This window comes from Tarenaya hassleriana, unplaced genomic scaffold (genome assembly GCF_000463585.1).
Source record: "Tarenaya hassleriana unplaced genomic scaffold, ASM46358v1 Cleome2, whole genome shotgun sequence".
NCBI lineage: Eukaryota > Viridiplantae > Streptophyta > Magnoliopsida > Brassicales > Cleomaceae > Tarenaya > Tarenaya hassleriana.
The window spans coordinates 2746726-2772577 of NW_010965372.1; the positions used below are offsets into that span (position 1 = coordinate 2746726).

The 25852-nt window shown below is 35.5% G+C and overlaps 8 protein-coding genes across 9 annotated transcripts; 5 read left to right on the forward strand and 3 right to left on the reverse strand.

Annotated features, from left to right (window-relative positions):
* On the forward strand, positions 1-850 carry LOC109116608. The gene has a single exon (XM_019202387.1). The coding sequence runs from the start codon at positions 244-246 to the stop codon at positions 436-438; it is 195 nt and encodes a 64-aa protein (XP_019057932.1). The 5' UTR covers positions 1-243; the 3' UTR covers positions 439-850.
* Positions 851-4334: 3484 nt separating this feature from the next.
* Positions 4335-5280, forward strand: LOC109116602. Its single transcript, XM_019202326.1, has one exon. It carries the CDS (start codon positions 4695-4697, stop codon positions 4884-4886), a length of 192 nt encoding a protein of 63 aa, XP_019057871.1. The 5' UTR covers positions 4335-4694; the 3' UTR covers positions 4887-5280.
* Positions 5281-5703: 423 nt separating this feature from the next.
* LOC109116601 lies at positions 5704-6264 on the forward strand. The gene has a single exon (XM_019202325.1). The coding sequence runs from the start codon at positions 5884-5886 to the stop codon at positions 6082-6084; it is 201 nt and encodes a 66-aa protein (XP_019057870.1). The 5' UTR covers positions 5704-5883; the 3' UTR covers positions 6085-6264.
* A 638-nt stretch (positions 6265-6902) lies between these two features.
* LOC104811886 lies at positions 6903-8099 on the reverse strand. 2 transcript variants are annotated; one of them, XM_010538741.2, is made up of 3 exons: positions 7738-8099; positions 7501-7587; positions 6903-7383 (listed from the first exon to the last, which is right to left on the reverse strand). In XM_010538741.2, exons 1-3 carry the CDS (start codon positions 8029-8031, stop codon positions 7207-7209), a joined length of 558 nt encoding a protein of 185 aa, XP_010537043.1. In that variant the 5' UTR covers positions 8032-8099; the 3' UTR covers positions 6903-7206. The 2 variants fall into 2 exon arrangements, with proteins under 2 accessions (XP_010537043.1, XP_010537044.1); XM_010538742.2 differs by having other exon boundaries at positions 6903-7341; positions 7738-8094.
* A 2183-nt stretch (positions 8100-10282) lies between these two features.
* Positions 10283-12224, forward strand: LOC104811887 (flavone 3'-O-methyltransferase 1). The gene is made up of 4 exons (XM_010538744.2): positions 10283-10759; positions 11153-11463; positions 11565-11629; positions 11716-12224. The coding sequence occupies exons 1-4, from the start codon at positions 10338-10340 to the stop codon at positions 12016-12018; spliced, it is 1101 nt and encodes a 366-aa protein (XP_010537046.1). The 5' UTR covers positions 10283-10337; the 3' UTR covers positions 12019-12224.
* A 2165-nt stretch (positions 12225-14389) lies between these two features.
* LOC104811888 (transcription termination factor MTERF8, chloroplastic) lies at positions 14390-17001 on the forward strand. Its single transcript, XM_010538745.1, has 2 exons — positions 14390-14693; positions 14788-17001. The coding sequence occupies exons 1-2, from the start codon at positions 14462-14464 to the stop codon at positions 16065-16067; spliced, it is 1512 nt and encodes a 503-aa protein (XP_010537047.1). The 5' UTR covers positions 14390-14461; the 3' UTR covers positions 16068-17001.
* Positions 17002-17899: 898 nt separating this feature from the next.
* Positions 17900-19116, reverse strand: LOC104811889 (small heat shock protein, chloroplastic). The gene is made up of 2 exons (XM_010538746.2): positions 18654-19116; positions 17900-18529 (listed from the first exon to the last, which is right to left on the reverse strand). Exons 1-2 carry the CDS (start codon positions 18919-18921, stop codon positions 18087-18089), a joined length of 711 nt encoding a protein of 236 aa, XP_010537048.1. The 5' UTR covers positions 18922-19116; the 3' UTR covers positions 17900-18086.
* Positions 19117-20554: 1438 nt separating this feature from the next.
* Positions 20555-24676, reverse strand: LOC104811890. The gene is made up of 6 exons (XM_010538748.1): positions 24451-24676; positions 23334-23436; positions 23116-23166; positions 21898-21933; positions 20865-21515; positions 20555-20767 (listed from the first exon to the last, which is right to left on the reverse strand). The coding sequence occupies exons 4-5, from the start codon at positions 21905-21907 to the stop codon at positions 20878-20880; spliced, it is 648 nt and encodes a 215-aa protein (XP_010537050.1). The 5' UTR covers positions 21908-21933; positions 23116-23166; positions 23334-23436; positions 24451-24676; the 3' UTR covers positions 20555-20767; positions 20865-20877.
* Between the last annotated feature and the right edge of the window lie 1176 nt (positions 24677-25852).

Consider the following 25852-nt stretch of genomic DNA (forward strand, 5'->3'; position numbering starts at 1 on the left):
TAAAAAAACAAAGAAACACGGACGAGAAAAACTGCCACTACTCGTACGGTCAACTCGCCACGACACTCTGCCTATAAGAAGAGCACTCTCCCTTCCATGATTTCTCGCAATCACACAAAGAATTAAATATTAAAAAAACAAATTAAGTGGCAGATCCCAAATCCCCAGTTCGAGATTCCGACAAACCCAGAAATCTCCGTTTTCCTTTTCCGGCGAGAGGGAAGAGCACTGAGTCGAGTGACGATGTTATCGGTGGTCGTCATTGCTGAGTTACTGGGCGAGTACACGGCGGCGCTGGCCAAGATCGCCGCTGGGCTTCTTCCCCGACGTCCCGACCGCCGGAGTTCCGTACGGATCGGGGGTTTGACGTTGACTCTGCCTTGTCCTAGTGGGTCGTCGACGATTCCCGATTTCTCCTCTCATCTCGTCAATCTCTGATCTCATCGCTTAGCACGGTTGAGATTTTTCCCCGAGTGTCTCTCCGTTTTTTTTTGTAAATCTGTAAGAAATTAATTATATAATATATATATATATATATATATATATATATATATATATCAGATTCCCGAGGTTTAATCGTTGCTGATGCGATCACATTTTTCCGGCGAATGATCCACGAACATGAAATTGGATTTTGAAATACGAGTACGGTCCATTTCGTTAATTATGAACATAAAGATTTCAACATCAAGAGATTAGATTAACCATATTTCTCCAACACATTTGTAATGGAAACACCTTGCTCTTGAAGGTAGCTGTGGACATAGATGGCGTATCCAATTTTTAGAAAACTCTGTATATTTTACAAAAATATTATTTTCATTATTGACTTCATAAAATTCAGGAACTTGTTACTCGGTTTTAATGTGATTCTCGTTCTTATATTTACGGATACTCGAAAAAAATGATCAAAATATAAAGAGTAAAGTTCATGATGAAGAGAGATGAGTGAGAGTTTGAGAGAAATATGAATGGTTGATTCGTTTGTATAGAAAAAAAAAAGAATTTGGAATGATAGAATTTTTAGATAAAAATGTTTAGAAAATAAAAAATAACTAAATAAAAGTATTTTAGTAAATAATAAGAATGACTTAGATAAATATTATAAATATAAAAGATATTTTAGATTTTTAACAAATATACCGGGTATCCCAGATATCGTTATAAAATAATTAAAATCCGAATTCGAACTCGGAGGTCGAAAACTTAGTCTCGTTAATATTTGATCTCATCATCGTTAATATTCAGGTACTTGTTAAGTCGGGTATATCCAAACCTCCAGATTACGGATTAAAATGCCATACTTGAATGAAATCCTAAGAAAGCTCTCATGGTCACTCACTTTAATTATGGACAAAGCAATTTTAAAGCAATTTTTTTAAAACGATGCCATTAATGAAATTAATTACGGAATCCAAAATATCTTTTCATATTTTTTTTAAATCAAATCTACTTTTTTAATATCAGAAAATATATAGTATCTAAAACTTAGCTTTTATTACTTATATTTTTTCTATCATATTTTACCCTCGGAATTTAAAAAAAAAAAATTCAAAGTTTTTAACAGTTGTATAGTATCGTAATTCTTTGAAAAAGACATTAGAGCGAGCCCGTACCTTTTTTTTTTAATTGCTACTTGTGTTACAATTAAGGGGTGAGTGGCATTTTATTTATTTACAGTAGTTGGACTAACCACATTAAATATATCAGAAAAAATAACTTTTTTCTATCATATTTATTTATCTCACATTAAAATATTGGAGTCGTAAATTCGAATAGTCAGACGCAACACATTTTAAAAAAAAAAGAAAAAAGAAAAAGGAAAACGCAATAGTTTATTTTATACGCTATCGTATTTAGAAAATTATTTGATGTGTTAATTATAACAGTTTGATTAAGAGGGTCGTTTAATTTTTCCAAACATCCCCAAGTGAAGAGACAGAGAATGATGTTTTGGTTTTCCACTTGGTCGATGAGCTAATTGCACCCACGTTGTGGATATAAAAGAGACTATGGGCGCATAACGAACATAGGATTTTACATTGTATTTTTTTTAACATATACTATTACAAGTGATAAGTGTCTAAATAGCTATAACCATTTTTTTTAATAATTAAAGGCCTTGAAATTTTCAACAAAAATATTCAACGGATATTTATTGTATTTTATTTTCAACGGATTATTCAGTCGAAAACGGTTGATATTACAACGGATTTTTCGTTGAAATGTATGTTGAACTATATAAGTGGGTTTCTATTGAATTTTTTTTATAATTGATGGTGTCCGTGGGATTCGAACCCTGGACATGGAAAACACTTTGTGCTCACACACCACCGCACCACCATTTCTGGATTTCTATTAAAAATTTTGACGGATATATCTGTTACAATTTTCAATGGATACAACCGTTGATAATTGTTGAAATATTTCCAATGGAATTATTTCAACGAGTTTATCTCGATTTTTTAGTTTTATCGGTTGGAATTTGATAATTTTTGTTTTGTAATGGAACAATATTGTATCTTTCAATAAATTTGCTGCAACCACAGGAATGAAAAAAAAAACGATATACATATATATATGTGTGTGTGTGAGTTGATATTCGTGAAATAATGGATGCCAACAAACGTAGTTGTATTGTATACCTTCAATTATGCAGATGAAACGATGCTTTCTGCAAGATTTGTGCAAATATAAAATATATTATCACATGGATAATAACAAAATAAATATTCATTGGCCGGACCAAAAAGTTTGATTGAATAATGGCCTTGCTGGTCATTTACCACCCACACACGATGACGAGTTCGGTTGAAAAAAAAAATTCCAAACCCTAAATGCCCGATTATTTTTTTTTTGTTAACCGATTTTTTTTTGATAAAGCTAAATGCCCGATTATTATTATTATTATTATTATTATTATTATTATTATTATTATTATTATTATTATTATTATTATTATTATTATTATTATTATTATTATTATTATTATTATTATTATTATTATTTGTGGATTATGATCATACGATGATCATTGAGGTTGATTGGTGCCCTTGTCGAGTTTTCGAAACTTGCTTACGAACACACATATTCAAAGACAATGAAATATCAATAGCGAATATTCACCACCACCAATCATTTCGTTTACTAATTGATGGATATATATTCAAATTCATCACCTATATATATATATATATATATATATATATGCATATGTATTACATTATTAATGTAATATAATGATTGACATATATATGACCTACGAGGTGCAACATATATCTGGGATCTAAACGAATTGGATTACTTTTTTATTTGTATGCTGTGGGCTATTTCAAATGTTTTTATACGGTTCGAGCGGAAAAGATCAAAATCTGAATTATTAACGAACCAAAGTTAATTTTTTTTTGGTAAATTTAAACGAACCAAAAGTTAAAATAATTTTATAATTTGGTATATGGTGTACGATTTTTGTGGTGGGAGTAATACCGGCCGCGTCAAAAGCAATGGTAAGCAAATTGCATGGGACACATGCACACATCAAATTACGTAGGCCAAGGCCTATAAGGGACACCGACCTTGCAATAAACAAGAGACAATTGCCCATTTTACAATTCCAATACGTCTTTCTCATCTGATTTCACAAAATCTGCCTCTCCAATTCAAAACATCCATATGCATCTGTATTTGCATGTATATATATATGTGTGTATATCGTGTACATGTATATGAATATAAAAAGTCGCGAATTAATATATGAAATTAATTGGTTAGAGCAGACATATACAGTAGGAATCGTGATGGTTATTGGGTATTTGTTTTCTATCAATTTTTTTTTTTTTTTTTTTTTACATTTGTTACTATTTTCATACACGGTTTGATTTCGATTTGAATATCTTTGAAATTCGTTTAAGAAAGTTATATTTAATGATGTGTAGTTGGAAAATAATTGAGATGTAGAGTTAGATATTATTCGGATATTAAATCCGATTTTATATTTTCGAACCTAAATTTGCACGATTAGTTGTGGTGGTGGTGTGGTGACAGGGACGAGTGGTTTAAATTCGCCGCTCATCGTTCGGAATTTGGCAGCCCAAAGTCTCATTAACTCCATATTAATTAACACATAATCATGTTTTAATTTGTTGATGAGGACATGTACAGCTCGGATCCCATTTCATAACCGCATCTGTGCTTACGTGGATGCATGCCCCAAGATCAAATCATTTAACTTTAAAAAAATAAAAATCAATTTCAGTGATGTCATGTTGTGTGGGTTTTTTTCAATATATGAAAGTGAGTCCGGTAATTTACAACTTACGGACTATATAAAATAAGAATGAAGGTCGATTAATTTACATATTTAAATAAATAAAAAATCGGGTCTAATAACCGATGGAACCTAACAAGAAAAGGAAAATTCCGATACGAACTCTCCAACGGAAAAATATATTGTTTGTGGCCAATATTTTTTTTTGGTAAAAAAACCATTTTAAAAAAATGGAACAAAAGAATGTCGCCAATACGACGTCGTGCTCTATAAGAGAGGAATGCTCCCCTAATACACCCGCACGGCTTCTTGTTCTAGAAGCTTCTTCTCCGGCGAATCATTCCGAGCATCTACAAGACGAAGAATTTGCTTGTCGTCTTCTTCCACAAATCGAAACTCACCTCAGTGATCCAAAAACTCTTCGATAATGCTGGCGGTGGTGATAATTGTTGAGGTATTGAGCGAGTACACGGCGGCGCTGGCCAAGATCGCCGCCGGGATTCTTCCCCGGCATTCCGATCGCCGGAGATTCGTACGGATCGGTGGGATCTCGTTGCCTCTGCCTTCGTCGTCGTCGTCGACGATTCCTGACCTCTCCTCTCATTTCGTCGATTTCTGATTCGCCGATTAAGGTTTTGGTCTCTGATTGGAGGAAGATGGTCGAGATTTTTCCAAGCGGTCTCTCTGCCCCACACTCCATTTCCAATATTACCAGAGCCTTTTTTTAATTCGTTAAAAACCTCGTTTTAATGATATTTTTGTATCTATAATATGATATATATATATAGATAATATTACTCTTAATCATTCATTGATCTCGAAAAGATGATGTAAACAAGGAAGGAGAAGAAAGCAATGAACGATGACGAACGCGCTGTCGCCACCCGCCGGACGCGTTCAGACGCCGTGTGTGAACACGCAAAGACTCCGCGTTTGTTCATATGAGCCCGAACTCAAATCACTAGTATCTTAAATATTAAATTAATTTTATTTATTCCACTTTTTGTTTTCAATTCTTCTATCACAAAATCACCCAACCAACTAATTTATGTCTGAAAAATAATAAAAAAATTAAGGGAAGTAAGTATTATTGAGACAGTTTGACGTCTCTAGAGGGAACCAGAAATATCAAAGCTGTCACCTTTAATGAAATACTAGGAATCTAACATTTTTTTCACTTTTTATAATATTGGTAATATAAAATAGATTATAGATATAGATATTCCAGCCTGTTGGTTTGTCCCATTGGAGACGTATATTAATATATTTGAAACAATACACTGAATATTACCTTGGTCCTTGTAAAAACAATAATATTATCATTTTTATTGATATTATTAATAGTACGAGATGGCAATGGGACCAGTGGCAGCGGTAGCGGCTGATATATATTTTTTATAACAAAAAAGGAAAAAGACAAACTCTCGAAAACGACATCGAAGGTGCGAGAAAACGAGTCAACACCTCTCTCTCCCCCCGCCTATAAGAACATTGCCGATGCTCAGACCGAATATCCATCTCAGATTCACAAATCGACGAAAACCCTTTTCAAGATTCAGGAAAATCCACGGAAAACGCTTTCTTAGTTTCTTCCTCTCCGGCGAGTCGTTTGCGTAATGTTGGCGGTGGTGATCGTTGCGGAGTTACTGAGCGAGTACACGGCGGCACTCGCCAAAATCGCCGCCGGACTTCTTCCCCGGCATCCCGACCGCCGGGATTTTGTCCGAATCGGTGGTCTCTCTCTGCCTTGTCCTTCTCCATCGAGATCTGGGTCGTCGCCCATTCCCGATTTCTCCTCTCATCTCGTCGATTTCTGATTCGTCATTGACTTTTTTGTCTTCTTGATTCTCTTTCTCTTGTTGTTTCTCATCGAGGAAGATGGTCGAGATTTTTCCCAGTGTCTCTCCATCTTCTTCAGGTTCTTCTGTACCGTAACATACTATCTGTAAATATATGCATATGGAGTTGTAATGAGATGATGAAGTTTTGTCTTCTAAGATCCCTCTCTTCATGCCCTTCTGACTATGATGTGAATCTGATTCGTATAAATTACAGCGCTTGGTGTGAATCTATAACGATTCTCTTGAAAGATTATATCTTATGATTCTGGGGATGTGAATGGGTAATACAACTGTTGCAAAGGCCACATCTTTATGAGTTCTAAGCAGAGATCAACGCAAAAATTGACTTCTGGAGTTCAAAGTAACTTGTTAAAGAAACGGGGACCGAATCACCCAAATCATGAAACAATAGTATCATAGAGACAAGACATAACATGCTTAACATATGGTAGCAGGAGAAGAGGAAGGAACACTCATCACTGAAACGGTGGAAGAAAGTTCAGATGCAGAGACAGCAGATACCAATCCTTCTAGCTCTCAATTTCCTCCATGATTGTTCCCCGTCTTTCTTTCGGGTAACAAGACAAAAGGGTGACTAAGAAAATGTACAGATCACATCAGTCTTCAGATATAAGAAATTAACAAGAACAAGAAAAAAAAGGCACAGATGTTTTTTTTCCTTGTATGAAGTAAAGAGGGCAGATCTTCTTTAGGAAGAACCTGTCACTGTCAGTTGAGTCTTGGTGATCTGAATTGAAACCTATATCACCCAGGTCTCTTTTTGATTCTCCACAGCAAGCAAACAGTCAAAGCTTTACTGTCGGAATTATGGACATGTTCAAAGAGGTAGCCTTAGATAATATAAATACACAGAGCAAGACACATGCAACAGTCTCGGATCCAAGTGAACATCTTTACTTCAAACCACAAAAGATGCTCCTATGAAGCCACCTGAACTGAAACCTTACACTTCCATTCTCTACATTCGGTCGAAAAGTTTATACAATAGTTTAGTCATCCATGAACAAACCGAGGTTGAAGGAGACCGTATCAGAAGAGCTGCCGCCATGGGAGAGAGGTAAATAACAGAATCGAGGTTCAATTGCAAGTAGCTGAATTCCTCGTTTCCCTAATAAGCCTCCATTCATGATTGTGTTCAGAAGCATCACAATGCGGTGTCATACCATTCCATGATTCACATGGAGCAGCCGAATCACAGACGTAACAGTAACACTGCATCCAATCCAAAGCCACAAATACGCATTCCGTCAAATCCTAGAAAACAGGGCATGATCATACAGACAAAACAGAAAGAATCTGAAAAGGCCTTCGGATTGATACACAGAGACGTATACATGTTCATATTGATAAAGGCATATTCTTACAACTTACAAGAGGACAGTGGGTTGAATGAGGGGTCGTTCCAAAAGGAAATTTGACACATAGATGTCTTGGATGTGGGTAATCCCTGCAAGCCACCTACACAAATTTCATCGAATTTATATATATAAAAAAAATCATACCAGAGAAACAAAACCCTAAACCCTAATCATGGAATGGAAAACAAAAAAGTCTCAAACTTTTCAGGAAAACCACAATAAAAAGGAAGAAAAAAGAAAACCCTCAAACCTGGCCTTTCTCGTGGATGATAGTCAAGTCATCATCATCCTGATTGTCGGGCCGATCGTCGGAGAAGGAGAGCTTACGAACCTCCAATGCCTCGAAAGGATCGAAATCGAGGATGAAGCAATCCTCCGTTTCCTCGTAACGCTTCATATCGTGTCTGGAATTCAGACAGAACACTGCTCTGACGGGTGTCTCCTCCTCTTCTTCTTCCTTCACTGTAAAACCTTTCCTCTTTGTCTTTGTCTCTTCCAAGGAATCTGGAGAAATCTCGATAATCACCATCTTTGGCTCCGCCATTGTTTTTGCCTTCCGCCACTGGTCAGTTCGAACGCAGAGTGGCCATTGATCTTCCTGTTGCAGCGGTGATTTATATAAATCTGGTTTCTGGGATAACACGTCGAGAATGCAATTAACAAGCCCAATAAGAGCCCATTAAAGCATATAATGGGCCTTTACTGGTCATAAGCTGGAGCCCAATTAATATTCAAAACTTCGATCTCGGCTATTTTTGAATTATTATACGAGTAATTTAAAGCCCATTATGTGTTCTTCTAGAATTTCAACCTGTTTTTCTTTCCCCTGTTTTTCAAAAAGTAATGGTTGCAAAAGTAATAAGCTTGACTAACTATATTAATATTTAATAGACTTTGAATAGACATAAATGGTGTCTATTTTTGTCTTTCACTGCGTAATTTAGTATTTTAGTCAACATTTATGTGATTATGGTGCGACGAATTACAAAGAGTTTATATAATACTATAATTTATCTATTTTTTATAATGATATAGAAACTTTAATGTAATATAAACTCGTTTTTTTTCTGACCATTTTCCTCAAACCTACCAAACATTCAAAAATAAATTCAAAGTCTAATATCAGAAGATTCTAAAAAATAAATAAACCAATCAATCGAAAGTAAAAAATATAGTGAAAAGACAGTTAATGAATCAATTCTGATTTACAAGACCCTCGCTATTTGTCTATCCCCGCAACTAGTCAAATTTATTGTGCTACGTACGTATAACTCGGGAATTTATTTATATATATATTATCTGAGTAATTGAATGCATACGATTTGGAGCTTTACTAATTAAACAATTACGTTCTCACCCTCTTTAACGTTGTATTCTGCATGCATGCACGTTACGTACGATTGCATTGAATTCCATATTTATTATGTAAATTTATATGCACGTATACACAACTCGTTCTATCTTCTGTCGATCACTTACCGAAAGGACACGACACCATCTTGTTTTTCCCGTGGTAATAAATTTGTTGGGTTTTTTGTACAATTATAATTATTATCTTCGTTTGTAAATATGCAATTAAAGTTGGTGGATTGCGATGTTTCACGCAACACGGTAGTAGGTAGGACTTTTTTTAAAAAATGAATATTATTGATGTGGTTTAGATTCCATATAAATAATTGAGAATAAATCCCTCGGTATTTTCTTTATTATACAAACGTCGAAATTGAATTATCATATAGAGTGGCTGGTGGAAGTCTGTCGTTAACTTAAGATCATACAATTTTACAATTTCAATTCACTAAGCAGACTACTAATACCCCATCCATTTTAATATTTTAATATAAAAATACAATCGGTTTACCAAATATAAATTGTATTAAACAAACCCATTTAAAATTTAAATATTATTTGTTTATAAAGATAGAACAATAAATTATAAAACAAATAATACAGACACAGATATAAGTTAAAATATTTACTTCCCAAGAATCAAATAACCAAATTATTTGAGAGAGTGTGTCGCGTGTGTGGTGTTGGGACCGTGTCCACATTTGTTCCCACGCTGCTTTCGAAGAGGGTAGGTGGGGGGATGCTTCGTTCGTTGAAATAGGCTCATGCACCACCCAATCACAACGCTACACGTGTCAAAACATTTTTCGAATTTTCCACCTTTAATTTATGTGGTAATTGAGATGGTATAAGATTTCTAAATTAATCAAATCAACGTTATGGAGTAGGGCTCATGGCATAGAAGACAATGATATTTTTATTGCATATGGTGATATCCCAAGAAAAAGACTTCTTCCTTGATGTGTTTGTGTGTATATATATATGTATGTATATGTATAAATTTCTGTAATTGGACTATCATAGCAAGAGATGTTATGATTTAAGTCAAATGGAAACCAAACATCTTAAACAGAATTTGATTAATGTAAGTGATAATCATAGAATTTTAATTTTGAAGAAATGTAAATGATTAAGCAAAAGTGAAATGATTGAAGTCATTAATTTTAAAGAGCTTCTGGGTCCCACTCACCAACCTATCTCATATCTTCCTTGGACTATTGTTATGTAATTAATTTATTATTTTATACTTTTATTAGAAAATGAAATATACAATCAAATAGTTTTTTAAATATCCTAAAATAGTCTAATTTCATTATAAACAAAAAAAGGGCATTAGTATTATGCACACATAATAATTAAAAATATATATTGAATTTCCATGTGAGTTTATGAAGAAAAAAAAAAAGGTACCTTCTTTCTATAAATAACAAATCCCAATCCCCACTAAGACAAATCTGAAACTACACAGAAACACACACAGACATAAATAAAATTAAAAAAATGGGTTCAACGGCGGAGACGCAGATAACGCCGAACCAAGTCTCCGACGACGAAGCGAACCTCTTCGCGATGCAGCTGGCGAGCGCTTCCGTGTTGCCAATGGTTCTGAAATCGGCCATCGAGCTCGACCTTCTCGAGATCATGGCGAAGAACGCCGGTTTCTCCGCCCAAATGTCGCCGTCTGACATAGCTTCTCACCTTCCGACAAAGAACCCAGATGCTCCCGTCATGCTCGACCGAATCCTCCGCCTCCTGGCTTCTTACTCCATCCTCACTTGCTCCGTCCGTACACTCTCCTCCGGCGGCGTCGAGCGGCTGTACGGTCTTGGCCCTGTCTGCAAGTACTTGACCAAGAACGAGGATGGCGTCTCTATCGCCGCTCTCTGTCTCATGAACCAAGACAAAGTCCTCATGGAGAGTTGGTAAATTAAATTTCCCGATTCTTTTTATACCCAGTTTCTCTCAATTAGGTCTAAAACTAGAAATTAGTGAAAACATGGGTTTTCTTTGGTATGATTGAATTTGAATACTTTTGTGGTAAAAAAAAAAAGGTAAATTTAATTCGAATCTGCTCAGATTCAAGAAACCCATATTGGCAAAATTATATACACACTGCTTGTGAATTTGACAAATGGAATTGAAAAGAGGCAAATGGGGGAAGAACAGATGTAGAAACAAGATCAACTGATTCATTTCACGTTTTTTCCTCTTTCTGCATAGCATCAAGGTGGAAAATTTTCATGGAAATGGCGATTCTTTGTTGTTCTTAGAGAGTGAAACCATTGGACTGAGACCAGAATGTGTGAATTCCGCAGGTACCACCTGAAGGATGCGGTGCTCGAAGGTGGGATCCCGTTCAACAAGGCGTACGGAATGACAGCCTTCGAATACCACGGGACTGACCAAAGATTCAACAAAGTGTTCAACAATGGAATGTCCAACCACTCCACGATCACGATGAAGAAGATCCTCGAGACCTACAATGGCTTCGAGGGTTTATCCTCTGTGGTTGATGTCGGTGGCGGCATTGGAGCCACTCTCAGCATGATTGTCTCTAAGTACCCTGCCATTAAAGGCATCAACTTTGATCTCCCTCATGTCATTGAGGATGCTCCTTCTTATCCAGGTACATGCGTGTTCGAAGTTCTTGCCATTCCTTGACCATTTCGGCCGGATATTTAATCGGTTTCGGATTGATATAGAGACGGGTTTCGTTCGATGATGCAGGTATTGAGCATGTCGGAGGAGATATGTTTGTCAGCGTCCCGAAAGGCGATGCCATCTTCATGAAGGTTTGTAGATTATTGCTATAGCGATTCTTGGCGCAATAAGTTCATCCTCTCATCGTGTTGTGTTGTGTCTTTTCCCCCAATGGCAGTGGATATGCCATGACTGGAGCGATGAGCACTGTCTGAAATTCTTGAAGAACTGCTACGAAGCGTTGCCGGATAACGGGAAAGTGATAGTGGCGGAGTGCATTCTTCCCGTGGCTCCTGATCCGAGCCTCCTGACGAAACAGGTGGTCCACATAGACTGCATAATGTTGGCTCACAACCCTGGTGGCAAAGAACGAACAGAGAAGGAGTTCGAGGCATTGGCCAAAGGATCTGGCTTCCATGGCTTCCAAGTCGTCTGCAATGCCTTCGGTACTTACATCATGGAGTTCCTCAAGAAGATCTAAACTTCATTCAAATACATACATACATATATGTATGTATATATATTCCCATTTGTATTCTCTTCTCTTTTTTCGTGGTTAACAATGGTTTCTGAGGGTTCCGTCTTCTTCGTTGTTGTTGATGTTGCTGCCTTGTAATGGGAGATGGGTTTGTGTATTGTCATGTAAGAAATGGATAATGAGTTTCAGCCCTCTGCTTTTGCTCTCTCTGTACCCTGTGAGAACCTAAGCCAATTACATAGATATGTATGTGTATATATAATTCGAACAGGTGTGAACACGATGTTACAATGACAAGCTCCACAAGAGCCCATATAGTGCATTAATTTGGAAGAAAATTAAATTCTTTTTCGGCGGCTGCATTTGCATATCATTTGACCGTCTAAAAAATATATTCTCAATGGGTCTTGCACCAAAATTAAAAGTAGGCCCTACCATTTATCCCTGAAATACCCGATGGGTCCTACCTCAATATTATTCACATGCCGAAAAAAAATACGCGGCGACACGTGGAAGTGGAAACTACTATTGAAGTTGCGGATAAGCATTCAAACGCCCTCTTCTTCTGCGTTATCCCTTTGAAGTTGGAACTCCAAAAAGGAAAGGTCGCCCAATTCCGACAACCCACGTAGCCCGTAGCCGACCACTTCCACCCCTTCAACTCTCTCCTTCCTTCTGGATTCTTCTTAGCTTCTTCCACGTCTCCCCTTTATATTTTCCTCCTCTTCCTCGTTGAAACCAGATATTCAGAAGAAAAAGAATCGAAGATGATGTCGATTTTCAGCCCGTTCGATGCGTTATCAGCTGAATCCAACGGCTACAACGTGATGAAGTCCACTCTCAGCTCGAAGCAGGGAGAGACGACGACGACGACGCCGGAGAACGCCGCGTCGAAGTCGCCGGAGGAGAAGAAGAAGCCAAAGTCGGAGTCGCATGTACGGCGGTGGAGTCCGAGGATAGCTCCGGAGCTCGACGGCGTTCATTGCTTTGAGACCATCCTCCCCTTTTGATGTTCTTGCAAGTGGAAGACCCCTTTTTGGTCGTGTATTTTCTTATGAATTATTTCGCTTGTATTCTTTTTGAAAATGTTAAATATATATATTATTTTCTGTTTCAAAATGATGGATTCGCGATCCGAATGCAAAGATTGTCACAGGCAATTGATGTTAAATGGAACATTATTGATACAGAAACTTCAATAATCGACTTATTGCGCACACGTACGCACGCACGTCTCCAATTCATTCGAGGCTCTATACACATTATTTTCTCAATCAACTCCAACCCTGAAAGCCACCCGTATCTAGATTACATTATCATTTTGATAATACCCAAAATTATTTTTTGAACTGTTAAATTATTAAAAGAACCCATGCTTTCACTTCATTATTAAAAAAAAATTATATTTTTGAATATAAAAATTTATTTTTGTTTTTTTAATATATAAAAATTATTTATAATTCAGTTAATAAATAAACTTAAAATTTATATACGTATTAATAAAAATGAAATATCTATTTTTATCTACACTGAATAAAACATTTTTTTTTATAAATAAAATTGTTTGATTTTTTTTATTTAATTATATTTCATATCTAAAAAAGAAATATTAATTATTTTATTATTATAAACAAAAATTAAATTATTATATAAAATTTTAATATATTTTATTAATTAAATATTCTTTTATAATCGGTATGGTTACTCGGATCTTTATCCCGACTATATACACTCTAGATTCGAGATCAGTCTCTATAATTAAATTAATATTTATATACTTCTATTGCATTTACGATCTATTTATGTTTGAAATGTCGTAAGTTATTCAAAAAATTACTAAAAAATATAATTTATATAATGTATAGTTAATAAAATAAAATAAATATATTTTTTATTCGAAATTAATAACTGTGATTTTAGTTGAAATAACTAAATCTGTTTTATTTATTACGAAATTTTAATTATCGTTGACGAAATGTACTTTATGCATCTTTAAATTTAGAACTCTTATGAAGGGAAAATTCAGTAAATATGTTTTAATTTTTCCTGAACCATCAAATTTATTCGTGTATTTTTTTTTTAACAATTTGGCTTTGGAACTATACCTCTTCAGTCTTAAGGAGCAAGAATCCTTTTTTTTTCTTTTTCTTTTTTTGGTTCAGGAGGAATACAGATTTATCTCCCGTAACTTTTTTTTGCGATTTATTTATTATGAGATTTTTAAAGATTTTGAATTTTTATATAATTTTTTTGGTCACTAATATAGAAATTAAAAATATTATAAAATCGAAATAGTAATTGAAAGAATTATTAAAAAAAAATGTGTGAAAATATGGGATTTCTACTGAATAGTGTCGAAGGCCAATCGAAGCCCAGACGGAGGCAATACGACACGTTAAATCCCACAGCCACATCAGAAGCAGCGCATTCAGTCTGGATATTGCCAATGTTAATGTTAACCCTCCCATATTGCTCTGTCTCCTCCTTCCCGCCGCCGACCAGATTCCGATGTCAGATTCTGTCTTCAACGCCTATCTGTTGTCATGGAATCTTCTCCGCTTCTCCATTCAGGACTGAGCTACGACCATTCCTTGTTCGGTCTTTTGGTCATCGAGAAACTGCGCTTCTTGTCCAATTTCGTTGCTTTAATTCTCGGACTGATGCTGGGAGTCAGATTGGTAGGTGATTTCTGGTAACTTCATGTACTTTATTCTTGGAGGCATATTCACGAACACTTGTTGTGCGTTATCAGTCGTGGGTTTTACCTTGCAGGATTGGTATTTTCGTTCTTCCAAGAATTTGGGCTCACAGAGGAAGAGACGGAACTGCTTCTGGCGAAGAACCCAGAAATAAATCTCACGCCTTTGGAGAAGATCCGTGGCCGTGTTCTCTCTTTCCAGTCTCTGAAAATCAACGGATTGAAGCTTCAGCTCTTGATTTCAAAGTATCCAAAGTTGTTAACTTCAGAGGAAATCGATCCCATCATTAGATTTTTGGTTGATGAATTGGAGGCAAAGCTTGAGCCTGCTCTTGTGGAGCGTCTGTTCTCTGTTGCAGACCCATCAGTCTTGGTCGGTTGCAACCAGAAGGTGAGGTTGCTTATCCGCCATGGAATTCCCAAAGATAAGATCTCTCACGTATTGGAAAAGGTCAACCTGACTAAACTACTGTGTCATAGATCAGTGGAAGACATCGAGAGAATGATCAGTTTCTTCGAACCTTTTGGTGGAATTGGTATAATCGTGAGGCGACCCTCCATTCTCAACTTCGATTTGGATGGTCAGTTAGTTCCTAAGGTCAGTTTTCTTAGGAATCTTAGTGGGGAAGACGATTATGCCACTGGAACCGTACTACGAAGACTGCCCGCGATTTTGAGTTACAATGTGGAACATATGGTTAGCCATGTGGAGTTCCTCAAGTCTTTTGCCGGCTTGACTAATGATCAAGTGTTTAAGATTATCCATATGTTCCCCAATGTTATCAGCACCAGCAAGGAGAGGAAACTGAGACCGAGGATAGAGTTTCTGAAGCAATGCGGGTTGGATTCGCTAGAGATCTTCAAGTTTCTGAGTAAAGCGCCGTTGTTTCTTGCTCTCTCCGAAGATAATCTATCACATAAACTCGGGTTTCTGGCGAAGATTGGATATGAGCATAGAACAAAGGAACTAGCCCGGGCTATGGGAGCTGTGACCAGAACAAGCAGTGATAATATGCAGAAGGTGATAGGGCTGTACTTGAGTTACGGGCTATCATTGGAAGACATTCTTGCAATGAGCAAGAAGCACCCTCCAATTCTTCAGTATACACACAGTTCTTTGGAGGAGAAGATGGAGTACTTGATCGGGGATATGGGCCGTGAAGTGGAGGAGCTTCTTGTTTTCCCTGCTTTTCTGGGCTACAAGCTCGATGGCCGGATCAAACGCAGATACGAAGCAAAGAGGATGACCAGAGGCGAAAATATGTCGCTCAATACGCTATTGACGGTGTCAACTGAAAGATTTCTCCAAGAAGAAGGACGAGACTGCATCCCTCATTCAGGACTGGCTGACTAAAGCAAATGAAACCAGATGAGTATATGTCAGAATGAGCTCCTCGACGCTACTGGCTCACTGTTATGAACCAAAAAAAGAATCTGGAGGATCGACTGAGATAAAGTTTTAACCCTAATGCCTCAGCCTTCTTGAGTCAGCCATCATGCCGTTAAACTCAATAAACGCCTCAGATGATCATGTATCCTATTTCGTGTTTCTAGGGACCAAACTTCATCCAAGAATCAGTCATCAGAGCCTGCAGAGGCACCGAATCAACCCTCTTGAGCAATCGTCGTCTCGAAAGACAGCAAACCCTCACTGACTGACCGCAAGTAAGCTCGGGGGTTCCATGGTCGCCGACGAAGCTGTCTGAAATCAACAAGCCCTGTGAATACATCACTTGGGTTTTGTTCGTTAAAATCGAACCGAGTCTGATTGTACGTATATTAGGGAGGGGAAAACAAAGACTGAAGAGGATTTTGGGGATGTAATATTATGAAATAGGCTCTTGAATTATATATATATATATATATATATATATATGTATATGTTTGTATCGAGGAAATGAATAAATCAAACCAACCTAAGCTACTACTGTGTATATATATCATATGTATGTTGGAATGAAAACAACATAATCACAATCACATTAATTAATACATTATATAATAATTAAAAAACATAACTCCAACATTGCATCATCTCTGCAACCAAATCATGTGATGTCCTACACAATATTCAGTCATAAAGATTCTTTATTTTACACTGTTCTATCTTTTATACACGTATAACACATACATGTGTGTGTGTGTATATATATTCTAACCACGAGTTCCATGGCTAATTAAGGAAAGCTGCCACCCCCTCCACCGCCATTGCCGCCGAACCCATAGCCAAAGCCTCCATTGCTTCCGAAGCCATAACCAAACCCTCCGTTGGGGCTCGAACCCCATCCCCAACCAGACGAGCCATCGGGACTCGTCCCCGAACCGCTGGCCTGGGCTAGTGACCTGCGCCCCTCAACCACGGAGGACGCCAATACGATGGCCATTAGGGCTACACAGATTGCGAGGAACTTGAGTTTCATCATTCTTTTGTTGTGGAAAAAGAGGAGACGGGGAAGATGGTATTTGTAGGCAGTGAATTTGTGATTTTGGTTTGTGGAAAAGATGAGATTTCGGCTTCTGTGATGCGAATCATTCATTGCGGACCGCCGCTCATGCTGCGAGACTAAGCGTTACCATCCCAAAAGGTGTTGTTTACTGTTTTTTTTTCCCCTTCAATTTTCTATTTTAGGTGTTGTAATTTGAAACGTCCGTTATTGGAATATGATTTTGTTATCCAGTCAAATTGGGGTGGTCAATGGTCATTTTTAGGATTTGATTTGGTTATCTTCTGATTTAAAATTTTAATTTTAGAAAATTATAACAATTTTTAGATTTGATTTGATTCAAATGGGTTCGGATTTAGTTTTTTATCGATAAAAAGGACAATTTTTAAATAATTTTTATTTTTGATTATCTTTATATCCAATTTGAATTGATATTTTTTTATTTTAAAAAATCAAATACCAAATCTGTCCTGTTATATTTGTATGTATATATTATTAGGATTGATGTGATACATACATATATATATATATTGATGCTTTTGTTCATATTCATTTGTACGAGTAAGAAAAAAAAATGATTACTCAATTCTTAAAGTAAATTACATTAAACAGAAGGAATACTGTTTAAATTAATATCCAAGACAGCATTATTCGAAATTTTCATAGACGACCTCTCATAAAGATTTTTTCATATTAATTACAGGGTTCGTGATTTGTTCAAATTACTACCCCGTAGAAGCTGTTGTTCAGCACCAGCCAAAGGATCTCTTTTATTTCACCGTTTTATACACCACACTTGCGTTACAAGGACCCATATATATATATATATATATGGTGGGATGTATACAACATATATATATATATAGGGATGTATATATCAAGAGCTCGAGAAAACCACTGTTGGATAAAACCGAAGGATGATTCAGATTTTACTGAATCTGAACATCGAAGACTTTGCGTTCGACTTTGGTTTTGGGAATGGAAATGAAGAGAACGCCGTTCTTGAGCTCGGCTTTGATACTGTCCTTGACGCAGTTGTCGGGAAGCTGAAGACGAGTGTCGTAAGAGCTGTAGCTCCTGCTTGTCCAAGAATCTTCTCCGCCTTCTTCCTTCCTGTGCTCTCCTCTGATGACGAGAACGTCGTCTTCGATGGACACTTTCACGTCTTCCTTGGACAGGCCGGGCATGTCGAAACGCATCTTGATCTCGTGTTCCTCTTCCTTTATGTCCCATGGAGCTCTCACTTCTGTAACTCCACTTCCTCCTCCTCCTCTGCTTCTTCCTGGGACCGTCATGGCGTCCTCGAACATCCTGTCCATGGCGTCCAACATTTGCCTCATTGTCCTCATCGGCGACATAGGATCCAACAACCCTGTGTCAGAAAACATGATCCCGAACGAGGGTTTTTCAAATGATCACTTCAGAATCCAGACCCACGTAAAAAGTTTCGAACTTTGGCCAGTAACCAGCGAAAGGTGAGAACTTTAGTAGCGTACCGAAAGAAGAAGAATCCAAGGATAAGCGTCGAGGCCGTTGCTGAACAGCAGAGCTTTGATTGCCTTGCTGTTGTTGTCCTTGTCCTTGATTCAGATGAACATCAATAGAGCCGTCCTTTTGCTGGTCTTGAGCTCTCACAAGAGCGACCCATCGATGGTTTCTTCTGGGAAAAGCAACAGAACTCGGAGATACTGTCTTAAGCGTCGCGTGCGGACCGCGGCATGAAACGAGAGGTGAAGCCGACGTCAGTGAGATCGTCGCAGCCATTGTTGAACCAGAGAAAAAGAAAAAGAAGAGAGGCGACGCTGAAATCTGAATGATATATATTCAGAGGAATCTTCAGCTATGAAAGCTATGGTTTTGTGCATTGGTCAGAGAGGGGAAGAATGGATATGTGTATATAGAGAGAGAGAGGTGAAGGAGAGAAGGAAAGAGACATGAAGAGTGGAACAGGAGATGGGAGACATCGTGAAGGTTGTAGAGTTCACATGAAGAGTCTCGACTTGGTTCGTCCAATCTCTCGAATGATCCTAACAGAAAAGGGGCTTGGGCCCATCCTGCTTTATTGATACTGACAAAAATCATAATTCAATTAAGAATATTTATATTACGGTCCAATAAAGTGTCACGGAGTGAAATAACTATGGGTGTCAAAATGTCGGCCCGGCCCCCCGGCCCCAAACACATGCGAGCTTAAAAACTTGGACACGAGACCCGGCCCAATGGGCTTTTTTTGGGTTCGGACCTAACTTCGGATTTAAATATTGAAAAAAAATTATTTTAAAAAATAAAATTATTAATAAAAATCATCAAAATAAAAAAAATTAATATATGCCAAAGATAATAAAAAACAAAATTTTGATAAAAACATTTATTAATATATATGTTAATTTAAGAGATATTAAAACTCAAATTTTTTTAATTTTTATATAATACTAAATTTTATTTAAACATTAATGAATTAATATGTATATATTTATGTATATATATATATATCTATATCTATATATATATATATATTATATAATATATAATTGATTTATTTTTTCGTACCGAGTCGGGTTATCCTGTCCGAGTCCGCATTTTGGTCCGTATTTTTTGGGTCGGGCTGGTCTGGCCCAATGGACGACCGAACTTCAATTTCTTAGGCTCAAGTTCGTAATTTTTATGGGCAGACTTAGACCATATAACGGACCTCAGACTTTTTTGATACCCCTAGAAATAATTGAGAGAAGAATATTGAAGAAAATAAATAAAATAAAATGAATAATCACATAAATAAATATAATCAATCAGAATTCAGAAACTACTTAAACTAAAGGACCATTTCAAAACTCGCCTACCAAATAATGTAAAATTTAGAGCTTAGGATTTTTTTTATTTAATTCGTTTCGTTTTTGCAAATCCAGGGATATTCGTAATTTTTTTAAAAACAATTCTAGAATTTTGGGTGGGATTTACCCTTTTAAATAGATTATTTGAAAAAGATGAATATGTTTATGTGGTTTTCCCGCTAAAATTTGAATATAAATAGAGACCAAGTTGGGAAAAATCCAAGAAAAAATGAAATACAAATAGAAACAAATAATTAAACTAAATCAAATTTAAACACGTGATGCATATAATTTTTCTAAAATTTTTAAAAATAATATAAAATAACCTAACAAATCCAAATCCAAAAATCCGTAATGAGCATTGAGCAGTCCCAGTCATGACATTGCTGAATAGAAAGATAAAGATTATAAAACTTAGGGAAAATCACAAAAAAAAAATACATCAACTCTTCAATTTTTTTTTAAAAAAAAACTAAACTCTATTTTTTTTCAAATAAAATTCGTGTTGAAAAAATCCGAACTTTATAAAATTTGTCATTTTAAAACTCAACTACGAATAACCATTTATGATTTTGAGTTAACCATATGTCATAATCTATGTTATCATTTTAATAGAGTTTAGAATTTTTGGGAAAATTGAAAAGTTCGAGTAATTTTTTGGGATTTTCCCTGATAAAAATTATGGTTTGAAAAATAAAAAAATCCTCCCATTTCCATTTCCCAGCTATGGATGCCATATGCTTCTATTGCTGCATCTCCCATTGTCGTCACTCTCTTTCCTGTTAAAAAAAAAAACATTAATACCAAACTATATATTTCCACAAAATATTAAATATTGTAATCAATATATATACACACGCATATATATATATATACCTGTAATAGGAGCTTATTTCTTGAGGGTGGGTCCAAGATCAACACTCTCATTCTTCCTCTTACCACACAGTACCTTATCTACCTTAAGTCCTTCGTATTCATGCACACATTTTCTAATGAGCTCATTCACAGTCCATTCCTCGTCGCTATGACGGTAACTTGCCCTAAGCCGACAATACTGCGAAGGGAGCGAGTCCAGTACCAAACTCACTACCACACTGTCCTCGAGCCCGGAACCGACCGCCTTCAGTTTACCCGCAATCGTAACCATCCTCCCGACGTACTCCCACATGTTGTCGCCCTCGCCCTCGTACCTCATCGAGGTTAGTTCCTTCAACAGCCTACTCTCTTCCGCAAACTTGTTCACCGCAAAGCTTTTCTCCAAGACCTGGAGGAATTCCTTGGCGGATGCCACGTCAGCGGGCACGACCCCCCTGAGGTGCCGCGGGATCGAGTATCTCATTAGCATAAGGCATATGCGGTTCGAACGGTCCCAGCGCTCGAGATCCTCGGCGGAACTCATCGTGTCTTTGATGTCGGGCCGGTCTTTGAAAAAGACAAAGTCGTGATCCATAAGGCAAAGCTCTAGCAGTAAGCGTTCTTTCCATTCCTCGAAATTGGATCCGTTCAGCTTCGGGATAGCATCGACAACTGCGGGTTTCGAAAGCCGGGAGTTATCTAAGCCGAGTGATACATAGTCGTTTATGAATCAATTTGATATAAAAACCGAATGAATAAGATTTTTAAAATATCTAAAAAAACAGAATGCAATCTCAAAATAAAAATAAGCGAAACCCAAATATTTGTTTGAAAAAATGAATCAATAAAAACCGAAACTTGATAAAAAAAAAATGAACAGAACAGAATCTAACATAAAATGAATGGTTATAGTTTCGACAAAAATAAACATAAATTCACATAATTTAAAATCGAAAAGCTTTGGCAATTGATCTTTTATACAAGAAAATTCACATTCCGCAAAAAAAAAAAACAACGATATACGAAGAAGAAGTAGATTTAGAAGTGTACTAACTTGAACTCATGATGTATGGATCTGAAACTTGGATGCCTGAGGAAAAAATAAAAAGGATTCTGTAAAGAGTTTCCCATATATATATACATACATACATATATGTAGATGCTAAGCTTGGTAACGGATCAAATTACTCGAAATCTCTTTTTTCAGTTATAAAAATAATAATTAAGATGCTAAAAGCTTTTGATAACGTAAATTCAGATATTACGATATAATATACGAAAATAATGTCATTAAATTGCGTATCAAAAATAATATTAGCGGGAGGGAAAATTATTTATTTGGACATAAGAGGGGCGATTAGACAACCTCGAATGATACCTTTTTAGGAAGTAAATATACAATCTCTACGGCGAATATAAAATCGGAAAATGATTTTGTATTTATAAAAATAATAATTAAGATGCTAGAAGCATTTGATAATATAATAGAAAATTTTATAAAACAAATATAAAAAATACACAAACTTAGAATTTATCAATTAAATACATAGTTTTTTTAAGTGGCAAAGAAATATACTAATTCTTACTACCAATTTTGAAGGCCATGTGTTGATTTGATATTGTTTTAAAAATTACTGAATTTATTTAACATTTTGAAATCAAATTTATATATTTATTTGAAAAAATTGTATATTTTCTTAAAATTTTCTCTGATACAAATGTAGATATTATAATATAATATCTCTAATTGGAACCAATTCAGACAAGAAAACCAAATGATTTGATTTTCTAAAACCTAAAAAAACCAATTTGAACCAAACCAAAATAAAAAATAACAAAAGAAATAGTTAAGTATTTTTATGGATAAAACCAAATTTGAACCGAAATATAACCAAACCGAATCAAATTGAACAAAATTTTATAAAAGACGGAATGATTATAGTTGATCTAAAACCGAAATAATAGAATCCAAATATAATCGAACCAAAACCTGAAATGACCATTAGGTTGGCGAAAACAGCTGATTTCACGGTTGTGATACCGACAGATTCAGATTTCGGATGAGATTAAACACTACATTCTGGATTAAACAAGGTGAACATTGACTGGTTTGTTTTTTCATCTTTCAAACACCACAACTTAGAACATGATTTGAACAGCATTGTCCGGAAACACAGATAACATAGGGGCAGCCCGGTGTACAAAGCATCCCGTTGAACGGGGTTCGAGAAAGGGTCCCACCATAAGGGTGTATATTATAAGCAAACTTTACCTTGTAGAATATTCTGCAAGAGGTTGCTTCTGAAACTCAAACCCGTAACCTCTAGATCACAACGGCAAAACACAGATAACATAACAGTGATTAAATCCAAAGAAACAGAATCATATTCTCATCGAAACCTTACAAAAAACAGCGACTTCAACTCTCCTTCGTTCTTTGTAACATTAACACAACAAGGTTTTCAATTTATTCTCCAATCTAAAACGTACCTCAACAATGTATCAAAGAGGCTTAATGAGGAGTTTCAGTTTTTTATTTTAAATTTTCAAGAGCGGAGATCCTTGTATCTAGAGAATCATGAAGTGATTTCACCTGCAGAAACATAAATCCATATGTCCCATGCCCATTAGATTGTAGATATACCATTACAGGAAACATGAGGCATGATCAGGAGTTCAGAGAAGCAGCAAAGACATTGGAGAAGTCAAGTTCTTCCAGCAGCAAAAAGCCTCAGCTTTGCATTTCATTTCCCGAGTTCTATAGGTTTTTCTCACGTAGCAGGATGCATTGAGATGTAGAGCATGAGAAGAATCGATGGGTCGAGATATCAAACATAAGCATAAGTCAGATTCCAACTAAAGTTGCTATACAAATCCGAAATTTTCACAGGTTTTCTCACCTACCAGGATGCATTGAGATGTATAATTATAATGATATCACAAAACACAAAATTGTCCATACATTGTAATTGGTGGGTTTCGATCTCAACCATAAGCTAGATGTTCCAAGCGAAGTCAAACGGCTTTGAATGCTAATAAAGCCACAACCAAGTGGTACCTAAATTGCTTGATCCCTTCATAAGTTGCAAAGGAGTTTTCTCAGATGGTGAAATGCAGACATATAACTAAGTTCACAGCCTAGACACACCTAACTGCAAGAAGAACCCCACAAAAAAGAAAAAACATCCAAATCCAACATCATCCACAAACAGTGATGAACTGAAGGCAGGAAATTTGATGATGATAATGATGATGATGATATTGGTTTCAGGCCGAGAGAGAAAAAATGAAGAAACTTGAACGCAAAGGCAATCAAATCAAAGCAACACCCATCAACTAACTTTCTCAGTGCATCAAAATGTGATGCAAAGAAATGGAACCCTAGAGTGCTATCGGTATTTCACGGCAACACATCGAGATGTTCACCGGAATTTCCATCCAACAAATCGCCCGCAGCACCACTTCTAAGAGAACCCAGAAAATTACCCAAAAAAATCAAACAGGAAACCAGATCGATTCGACTATTTAGGCGATGAGAGCATGGGATACGATGAACAGCAATGGAATCGAACAACCAAAACATGAGAGCGAGGAATGATGGGGAAACCTGGTGGGAGATGGAATCGTGGGCGAGCTTGTAGTCCCTGTAGAGGACGGAGAGTCCGATGAACGACGCCATTGCAGCTCCAGCGAATAAAGACGTCAACCTCACCCTCAACACGTACCCCATCTTCGTCTTCTTCTTCTTCTTCTTCTCCTTCTCCCTCCGATGAAATTCCCCCCCTGCCAAATGCCAATTGCTCAAGAGATCATTCCCAGACAAATACGATGCCGTTTCTTTCCAAGTATAAATTTACATTCTAAACACTAAAATTATCTTATTATTTATACACAAATACGTCATTTTTATTCTAATGTAAATTAATTCATAAAAATTCAGGTATAAAAACTGATGATATAGTAAATATAATATAAACTGAAATAACTTTAACCCTCCTGTGTAAATTATATGAATTTAAAAAAGCGATATCGCCATAAAAACCTAGTTCCCAAGTCAACAAAAAAATTCTGTACTTTTTTGCTTACCAATTAAACCCTATACTTGGTATAATTAATCAATAAAACCCCAAACTTATTAATAATTTCACCGAAAACTTCTCGCGTCTGCCAATTTAAATAAAAATGATGATGTGTCAATAACTTGATTTCCAAATTATATACACATCATCAAAATTATAACACATCATCATTACAAACAAAAATAAATTACATAATTATTTAAATTAATTTATATACATATAAATTCACACATATATATATTAAATATAAAATTACTTACAACTAATAAAACATATATATATATATATATATATTATAAATTACATTAAAAATAATATATATATATACATATTATTTGTTAATATATATTGTATATATATTATTTTTTTAATATATAGTGTATATATTAGTTATAATTACTTTTCTTTTAATATGCATATTAGTTGTATATATATATGTTACATGTATAACTAATACATATACATATACATATTATTTTTAATAGATATATTATATGTGTATATGTTAGTTATAATTATTTTTATTGTAATATGTGTATTAGTTATATATGTATATGTTATATGTATAACTACAATATATTACACACATAACTACAATACAATATATATGTATATTTTTTTTTGATAAAATATATGTATATTATAACTAATACATATACATATTACAATAAAAATAATTATAACTAACACATACACATATAATGTATCTATTAAAAATAATATGTATATGTATATATATTAGTTATACATGTAATATATATATATATAACTAATATGCATATTAAAATAAAAGTAATTATAACTAATATATATACAATATATATTAAAAAATAATATGTATATATATATATTTTATAATGTAATTTATAATATATATATATGTGTGTGTGTTTTATTAGTTATAAGTAATTTTATATTTAATATATATAT